General features: G+C 37.3%; 1 protein-coding gene across 2 annotated transcripts; it reads left to right on the top strand.

Moving 5' to 3' along the window:
• The first annotated feature begins 3,193 nt into the window (after window positions 1–3,193).
• On the top strand, window positions 3,194–9,067 carry LOC110889950 (formin-like protein 5). 2 transcript variants are annotated; one of them, XM_022137516.2, is made up of 7 exons: window positions 3,194–3,607; window positions 4,017–4,434; window positions 5,285–5,945; window positions 6,476–6,684; window positions 6,752–6,987; window positions 7,078–8,629; window positions 8,748–9,067. In XM_022137516.2, exons 1-6 carry the CDS (start codon window positions 3,539–3,541, stop codon window positions 8,599–8,601), a joined length of 3,117 nt encoding a protein of 1,038 aa, XP_021993208.1. In that variant the 5' UTR covers window positions 3,194–3,538; the 3' UTR covers window positions 8,602–8,629; window positions 8,748–9,067. The 2 variants fall into 2 exon arrangements, with proteins under 2 accessions (XP_021993208.1, XP_021993210.1); XM_022137518.2 differs by having other exon boundaries at window positions 4,038–4,434; window positions 8,748–9,061.
• Window positions 9,068–9,794: the final 727 nt, after the last annotated feature.

Here is a 9,794-nt window from a genome sequence, read left to right as displayed (position 1 = left end):
AAGAATATAGAACTAGTTTTTACATAATGTTTGAATGAAGTTTTTGTGATGGTTAACTAACAATTTTTAGTTAAATTTCGTCTTTTATATTGTATACTTTCGTTTTTTGGTTTGAAAAATTTTGTTATTGCTACTTTTACTTTGAATGATTTGAACTTTGGATGTTGCGACTCTTAGTTAAATTTTTAAACGGTTTGATTGTTTTTATTTACTTATTAATTTTAGGGTTTAAAACATAACCGATTCTGGCGAGAACCATTTACATAAGAACCATTTAACCCGGTTTCAAACCGAACCAGAACCATTAATATATAGTCCAGTTCCGGTTCTTATCTTTAGCATCTAACGGTTCCGGTTCAGTTCTAATTCGGTTCAATCCGGTTCTGAAGTGTTGCACGAGCCTAATTCTACCCCCACTTTACTACTTACTCCTAAAATAAAGATAATTTAATTTTGTCAGGAATTAAACCCAAGACCACATCTTTGTTGGTTTCAGCGTATTTTTTGTTTTAAAACTCAGCCCAATTCTGAACTGGGGGCCCGTATTGCAGGGGGCTCATTTTAACCGATTACAATTTTACATGAAACTTAATTATTATTGTTGTTTCTTGGTATTTGGTTTTTTTAGATATCTGATTAACTATGTTAAAATGATTATTGAATAATCAAAACTTCCTTGTTTGCATATCTTAATTATTCTTATGTAGCTCCTTTGTTCGAGCTAGAAAAAATGCGTCATTTCGTAATGTTTTTTTTTATTATTTTTTAAATCAAATTGGTATTAGGTTCACTAAACTAATGCCAATGAGCTAACTTATAGACCATAAAAATTGTTTTGTACACTGGCGGCTATGATGGTGTGCGGGGAGAACCTCCACACAAAGCCCGTGATTTTAAGAGACACGCGATTTTAAAAAAAAATCAATACATATATGTTAGTATTTTTAAATAGTAAACGCTTACCAATTCCAATATAGGCTCATTTACAGATATTTTTTATGGTTTAGAATGTAGCCCACTTGGCATTAGGTTTTTGAGCCCAGTACTAATTTGATTTTTTTAAATAATAATAAAATATTACGGAAGAGCACATTTTTTCGAGCTCGAACAGGGTACTTGAATTCTTAGAGACGCCTCTGGTTTTGTAAATGAGTCTATCTTGTAGTTGGTATATGTATACTGCTTAAAACATTAACATATATACAACGGATTTAAAAAAAACACGCACCCCTTGAAATCACGGGCCCTGTGCGGTGGTCCTCCCGCCATAACCTCATCACCGCCCATGCAAAGTGTTATCCAAATCAAATCTGATCCACTTTTTACCTACAAAATTCTTGTATTCGTCACTGATAATGACCCGTAGTTTTGTAATTTAAGTTGAAAATTAAATGAACAACATGACCCATTTCTTTGAACCGCATAAACACGACTTATTTTTTTTTTAATTGTGGTATATATGATGTCGTAAGCTCGTTTTGATATCGTCCAACTTTCTCCCTCTCACACTACATCTTATCATCACTCCCTCTCATAGTCATCTATTAATGCCCAGTTAGTCAAGGGTTTCTACTAAGTAGTTTCCTCTTAAGAGGGTTTCGAGTTCGAATCCAACAAGTGTATGTTAATAATCCGGGTAAACACCACTATTCTAGGATTCGACCCCGAGTAAGGTACCAACATGTATAGCCCTACCGTGTTACAAACCAATTGCAATGAAGTCGTTAAAAATATATCTATTTAAAATTAATCTTCTATTCCCTTATCAAAGATAACTCTAAAATCCTGCTCGTCCAAGGAGAGAGTTTGTTTTACCCAACCCCTTATTTGATAATAAGGCAGAAAGCCCCGACCTGACATTCATTAGTTTCGAATAAAGAGTGCCCTGCCGCACCTACTCATATCAAATAGTGAGACTTTACTAAACAAGAAAAACCCATTCTATATTCTTAGTAAAGCGCTAACGCGCGCCCTTTAATCAAACTCAAGTTTCGCCTTGATCGATACGGGTTCCTAACCCTTCCTCCCTTGCCCAGAGAGGTTTTTTCAATTAAATCGTAGGCGGGCTCGTAACAAACCAGCTTTCAACAACCTGAAAAAGCTTCAAAGACTACTTTTAAAGGGATACCGGTGGTGGATCAAAGCAAAATTTGACCCTTGGGATGGCTTGAATTGGTTATGTATTTTGAGGGATGGTATTACATTATGGGTATGTTTGGCAAAAGTAGCTGGTGGTTGGTGGCTGGAAGCTGATAGCTAGCTGGTGGCTAGAAGCTGTTAGTTGGTAGCTATAGCTGTAGTTTTTTTAGATATATTTGGTGTTTGCCAGAGTAGGTAGAGCTTTTAATAAAATGTATAAAATGACCAAAATGAACATAACTGAAAATTTAAAAAGTTTGTGCATTAAAAAGTTCATTATCTTTAGAGGTTAATAGTCATTTTTTCCCTAACAGCTTGTAGCTCATTCTAAACGCTACCAGTAGGGGTATGTTTGGCAAAAGTAGCTGGTGGCTTGTAGCTGGTGGCTGGAGGCTGGAAGCTGGTAGCTAGTGGCTGTAGCTTTTTAGATATATTTGGTGTTTGGTAGAGTAGCTGGAGCTTTTAATAAAATGTATAAAATGACCAAAATGGACATAACTAAAAATTTAGAAAGTTGGTGCATTAAAAAGTTCCTTATTTTAGTGGTTAAAATAGTCATTTTTCTCTAAAAGCTTGTAGCTCCTTTTAAACGCTACTAGTAGTAGCGTTCAACCAAAAGCTTGAAGCTCCTAACCTAAAAGCTTAAAACTCCTTCAACCAAACAAGACTTTTTATTGAATAGGAGCTTTTTTCTTAAAAGCTTAAAGCTAGCTCCTAAAAGCTCCATGCCAAACATACCCACCAAAAGCTTCAAGCTCCTAATCTAAAAGCTTCCAACTCCTTCAACCAAATAAGGTTTTTTATTGAGTATGAGTTTTTTCTTAAAAGATTAAAGCTAGAACCTGCTAAAAGACTCATGCCAAACATACCCATAGCGTATGTTTATTGATTATTGGCGTCCCAAAACTTTTTTCAAGTATAACAAACCACGACAACAACATAAAAAAACATACACGCTTTTAAAACGTTAACAACCCACGACAACAACATAAAAAACATACACACTTTTAAAACGTCTCTTTTTTTTTTTTAATAAAAACATGCATCACTTTTAATTGATTATCTACGACTGAACCTAACCGTTTTGATATTCCGTACGACGATCATTCCATAAAAAAATTTCAACAATGTTCATGATCAAGTCCCCCCAATCCGTGAAATAGTTCGATCATCAATGCGTTTATGAAATTTTATGTATAAATTCTTCAAAACGTGAACGAAATTCAAGATTTTATATCAAAAACCTAACCTAACCCACCCCAACTTATTTCAAAATTCAATTTATTTTATTCCTAAATCGGAAACCCAGCATTCGATATTTGTTCCATAATTATCAATCAACGATTTGATGTGAGTTGTGAAACAAAATCGTGAGATGATGATCATTCCACCCACATAAATGGGTGCCCAAGGGATGGTTTCATTCATCGCAATTGCTCTTCTACTTTTCCCTTTGGCAACATCAATGGTACCACTCTGTTTTTGCTCTTTTTTAAACTTAAATTACCAAATGCTCGTTTGTTTTTTTATGGACTTTAGGGGTAAATATATAGTTATTGTTGTTGATTACTTGTTTACTTTCATGAATTGTTGTCAACATTGGTTCAGATAGCTTAAATCTTGGTTTTCTTTCATGCACACCAAGTGTTTGTTCTTTTGCTTAACCCACAATTTGATGTTTTTTGAACTTAGATTACCAGATGGTAGTCTGATTTTTTGTTTCTTTCATGAACTTTAGGTGTAAGTATATAGTTATTGATGTTGATTATTGCTTTTAAGACAGGTTAAGATTGTTAATTTTTGGTTTATTTTCATGCACACCAAGTGTTTGATGTTTTGCTTAACCCACAATTTGTTATGGTATTATGTTAAAACAGGATGATGTTCGCTATCTGCAGGTTGAACAGTTATTCGTCAATTGCGGATCAGAGTTTACTCATTCAATGGAAGCTCTTCAAGATCTTCAATCCAGCGACATTGATCAAGCTACAGACGATACACATATTAGAAGGCCTAATACTGTCGCCATAAGACGCAAGTTGACTGGATTAAATTGTGAGCCTCATTGCGGTGAAGAACATGATCGTTCTTCATCGGATGTATACATGAAACCTATTCCATTTACTGTTTCTAAAGCAGACACGGGTGGTGGCATTGATAATACAACAATTATTGTCGTTGTTGTTTCTACTGCAGCCGTAACTTTTCTTCTTGCTACCCTATTATTTTGCTGGTATACAAAAACGTATGGCGGGGTACAGAATGATGAAAAGCCTCTTTTGAGCTTGAGTAGGGGTGAGTTCTTGAATGCCATTTCCTAAAGAAATTATAGCATACAAAAATAACACTGTTTGGTGTCGTGTCTGATGATGTAACGGTTAAACTTTCAAAAGATTGATAAAAGTTGCTAACTTTCAAGATTTATGATTTACGATAACCCGTATAATTTTTTTTGCCCTTAAGTTTGCTCATGTTTTTTTTTCTAACTTGTAAGCTTAACTTTTTATGCAATCTTTGATCAAGTACATATAGGGCTCCAAACAAACCGAATGTTCCGCGAACAGTTCGTGAACCGTTCGACGGGAAGTTTGTTTGTTTAATAAATAAACAAACACGAACAAGAAATTTAGTTCGTTTAGTTAAATGAACGAACATGAACAGAGGCTGTGTTCGTTCATTTATATTCCTGAACGTTCGCTAACGTGTTCGTTTATGTTCGTCTGTGTTTCATAGTTCATTAGTTTTTTTAGTTTTATATTTTTATATAAATACTTCAAAAATCTAACAAATAAAATATTTAATAAGCACAAATGTTTTATATATTCTGTTCATGAACAATCGTGTTTGTTCGTTTGTTTCCATTTGTATTCATGAACATTTGTTTGTGTTCATGAACGTTCGTTGCCTAAAATTAACAAACGAACACGAACATGTTCATTTCCTTAATGAACAAACACGAACGTAAAATCTCGTTCCGTAAGTGTTCATAAACAGTTCGTGAACACATACATTTCCTTAACAAACCAACACAAACAAGGTCTTGTTCGTGTTCGTCCGGTTTGTTTGCAGCCCTAAGTACGTAGGTCATTTCAAGTTTGTTTGCATGTAGGATGTTTTAATGTGGATTTGAAGTTAATCTTTTCAGGTTCTTCACAAAAACCGCCATATAGTATGCAAAACTCCATCAAGGGTTCCGGAAATACCGGTGTCCAAGTGTTATGTACCAGTTCCGACCAACAAAAACGACTTTCGTCTGTAAATTCAAGCGTATCGTTAGGTATCCCAATAGAACCACCACCTGGAATATTAACTGCTTCCGGAATACCTCCTCTGAAACCGCCACCTGGCAGGCCGGACTTGGCTCTAAAGACTCCACCCGCAAGGACCAATCTATCCGTACAGTGCCCACCTGTCGGAACTACTCATTCTCCACCTAACCGCTCACCTGCCGCCGCAGTTCCGCCTGCTCGAATTCCATCAGGCAGACGACCACCGCTTCCACCGCCTTCTGCTGCACCTGCACCTGCACCGCCACCACCACCTCCACCGCTAGCTGGAAAAGCACCACCACCGCCTCCACCATTAAAGAAAAATCCAGCCCCACCGCCTCCACCGGGTGGCAGTAGACCACCGCCTAGACCGCCCGGTCCGGGGTTGAAAGCTTCCCGCCCTTCGTCTGAACCAGGTGAGGTCGATGGTGATGACGCTAACAAAGCTAAGCTAAAGCCGTTCTTCTGGGATAAGGTTAACATGGCTAACCCTGATCAAGCAATGGTTTGGAGTCAGATACGAGCCGGGTCATTCCAGTACGTTGTGATTCATTGGTTTTAAGGTAAATTGCATTTTTACGTCCTTTAAGTTTGAGCAAAATTGCAGGCGTTGTCCTTTAACTAACAAAATTACATTGGATGTCCTTTATGTTACACTTTCTCATCATGCGGTGTCCTTTTGCCCTAACTCAGTTAGTTTTTTCTGTTAAGTGTTAACACGTGCCACTCACATGAGGGCACAATGGACATTTTCACTTAATAACTAAAACAAAAAATATAAAAGTTACCCGTGAAACTTCAAGAGGAATGTATATTTTAAGTGAAAATGACCATTATACCCTCATGTGAGTGGCACATGTTAAGCATTAACATAAAAACTTAACTGAGTTAGGGCAAAAGGACACCGGTTGATGAGAAATTGTAACATAAAGGACATCTAGTAATTTTGTTAGTTAAATTACAGCGCCTGCAAAATTGATCAAACTTAAAGGACGTAAAATGCAATTTACACTTGAGGTTTATAAAGAAATAAGCTTGAAAAACATAATGTGTTTCTTAATAAACAGGTTTAATGAAGAAATGATTGAAAATTTGTTTGGATATAATAATGCTGCCGAGAAAAACAAAGGTAGCAACAACAAGAAGAAGACTTCATCACAAGACCCCTCTTCGAATTTAGTTCAAATTCTTGATCCGAAGAAGGCCCAAAATTTGTCAATTCTTCTAAAAGCACTTAATGTGACAACAAATGAAGTTTGTGATGCACTTAAAGAAGGTAATTCTGAACTTGAGCATGTGTTTTATAGTTTGTAATCATTTCTAACCTATATGAACTCAATTAGGAAGCGAGCTCCCGTTAGAACTTATTCAAACTCTGCTAAAAATGGCACCAACCGGGGAAGAAGAATTGAAGCTAAGGCTATATAACGGGGATATTTCTCGCCTTGGAACCGCAGAACGGTTTTTAAAAAGATTGGTGGAAATACCATTTGCCTACAAACGGCTCGAGTCGTTACTTTTTATGTGCACACTTCAAGAGGAACAAGATGTGATGAAGGAGTCCTTTCAAACTTTAGAGGTGAAACCGATGGAACACTTTTTTTTGGGTTTTTTTTTTTTTTTTGGGGTTAATTTTGTATATAAAAACCACCAAACTTCTGATATACAGGCTGCTTGTATACAACTTAAGAAAAGCCGGTTATTCCTTAAACTCCTGGAAGCCGTTTTAAAAACCGGGAATCGTATGAACGATGGAACATTCCGTGGGAGTGCCCAAGCATTTAAACTCGACACACTCTTGAAACTTGCCGACGTAAAAGGTGTCGACGGAAAAACAACTCTTTTGCATTTTGTAGTACTCGAAATGATTCGGGCCGAAGGTATACGAGCTGCCAAAACAGCTGAACAGACCAAAAAACTCTCCTCCTTTAGTTCCGATGAACTTCTAGAAGAATCCGCTAACACTTCTCAAGATTCAGATGAATATTATCGCAATCTTGGCCTTGAAGTGGTTTCCAGTTTGAGCAACGAGCTTGACGATGTCAAAAAAGCCGCCATTCTTGACGCCGAAGGGTTGACCGGCATGGTTTCGAAATTCGGACACGCGCTTATAAAAGCACGCGAGTTTTTAAATACGGAACTGAAGAGCATAAATGAAGGAAAAGGTGACGATGAAGATGATGAGGATGAGTTTTCGGTGATTTTGTCGAGTTTTACGCAGGATGCGGAGAAGGATGTGATGTGGATGCTTGAGGAAGAAAAGAGAATAATGGCGCTTGTGAAGGATACAGCGGATTATTTTCATGGACAGGCGGGGAAGGATGAAGGGTTGAGATTATTCGTGATTGTTCGCGATTTTTTAATTATTTTGGATAAAGTGTGTAAAGAAATTAAGAATAATCCTCTCGTGAGACCGATTAAGATGACACTGAAAAAAGATGGTTCGCCGTCTAAGCAGACGGAAAAGAAAGACGTTTCGTCGTCCGAGACAAAAGATGTTTCGGAACCCAGGATGACACAAACGGCAGATGTTTCAGAACCTAAAACATCACAAACGTCAGATGTTTCGGAACCTAAGACAGCACAAACGTCAGATGTATCAGAACCTAAGAGGACACAAGCGTCATATGTTTCAGAACCTAGGACAACACAAACATCAGATGTTTCGGAACCTACGACAACACAAACATCAGATGTTTCAGAACCTAGGACAACACAAACATCAGATGTTTCAGAACCTAGGACAACACAAACATCAGATGTTTCGGAACCTAAGATGACACAAACAGCAGATGTTTCATCACCTAGGACACGTGAAACTGATGATGTGCAACATGAGACGCGTGAAAACAGGGATGTACAACATATGACACTAGAAACTGAGGATTTGAAACATGAGATACAGGAAACTGGTGATTCTAGTACACAAAAAACTGATGATTCGAAACATGAGACACGTGAAGATAAAGATTTACAACCTGCGAAAGAAGAAGAGGACGATTCACAACATAAGGAAACTGATGATTCACAACCCGAGAGTCAAAAGAAAGACGTTGAGGAAACGAGTGGGAAAGCATCAGAAACAAAGAAAGTCCCATTTCGTGTTCCACATGAACGACTTATTCCTGCCATTGCTATGAGACGTGTGGATAGTTTTAGTTCCAGTTCAAGTTCAAGTTCAGATGAGGACTAGTCCATAGTTCTTTTTCCTGATATATAAGGTATATCTGGTTTCTTCATTTGTTCTATGTTTCCACACAAAAAACATATATTTCTGTTATGATCATCATTTCACCGAAGACGACACGCATGTGCTGATAACTTGTTACTTTTGGTTAGGAAAAGGAGAGGGTAGCAGGTCCCTCGCCGTTGTACCATTTGTTGAGAGAAAAGAAGAACGTAGTCGTGTAAATTGTTGTAAAATCTCGATACAAACCCACTGTCCTCGATCTTTATGCGTTGTTGAGTGGAGGATGAAAGCTTGAAATGATTGTATATAGTGATGTACAAGGGCATTTTTCATAGGCTAGTTGATGTATCTTGTGAGTAGGATGATGGTAATGTTATCAAAATGAAAACTTGTTAGGGGTGTTTGGGGCTTGCTTGTTTACATATTTTGAAAAGCAAACAAGCAATTTTTATGTTTGGTTGAAGATTAAGGTGTTTGTTTTTTTCAGAAAAGCTCCGCGCAACCTCTTCTGTCTGCGCGGCGCAGACCACGCGCAGACTGTTTGTTTTTCCGAAGACGTTTCATTAAAAAAAAACGTCTACAAAGGGTTAAAAACCACCATCCACCATCACCGTCCACCATCTTCCATCACCACCATCCACCACCGTCCATCACCACCACCACCACCACCACCGTCTACCACCATTACCATCCACCACCACCACCGTCCGTACACCACCACCAATTTATTTTAGAAGTTTACATACGTTAAAAAAACAAATAGGCTTCTTCTTGCAGATTGTAGAGGTTTGGTCCACCTCTTGTTCTGCAGATGTGGTCCATAGACTGCAGACATTTTACCTTTTAAAAAACAAACAACACCTAAGTGCTTGTGATCTCTTATTCTAGGATGAAATAAATTGTTTTTTTTTATATTGCTTGTTAATATAATTATACTAGTTATGGATGTGAAATTGCAAGTTTGCTCTTTAACATGATTTTGTAGTAAATCCGGATTTGCCAAAGGAATTGTAATTTAAAAAAAAAAAATAGATTGGGGGTCTCACTGGAAGTAGCCTCTCTATTTCTACGGGGTAGAGGTAAGGCTGTTTAGCTTTGCTATTGGTGGAATTTAGTGATGATGATGATGATGAGATTTGGAAGTTAAAATTGTCAAAGGAGTAGGAGTTTTAATGAAATGGATTTGTAATTTAATT

This window comes from Helianthus annuus, chromosome 11 (assembly GCF_002127325.2).
Source record: "Helianthus annuus cultivar XRQ/B chromosome 11, HanXRQr2.0-SUNRISE, whole genome shotgun sequence".
Lineage (NCBI taxonomy): Eukaryota > Viridiplantae > Streptophyta > Magnoliopsida > Asterales > Asteraceae > Helianthus > Helianthus annuus.
This window is presented reverse-complemented; position numbering and strand designations above follow the sequence as displayed.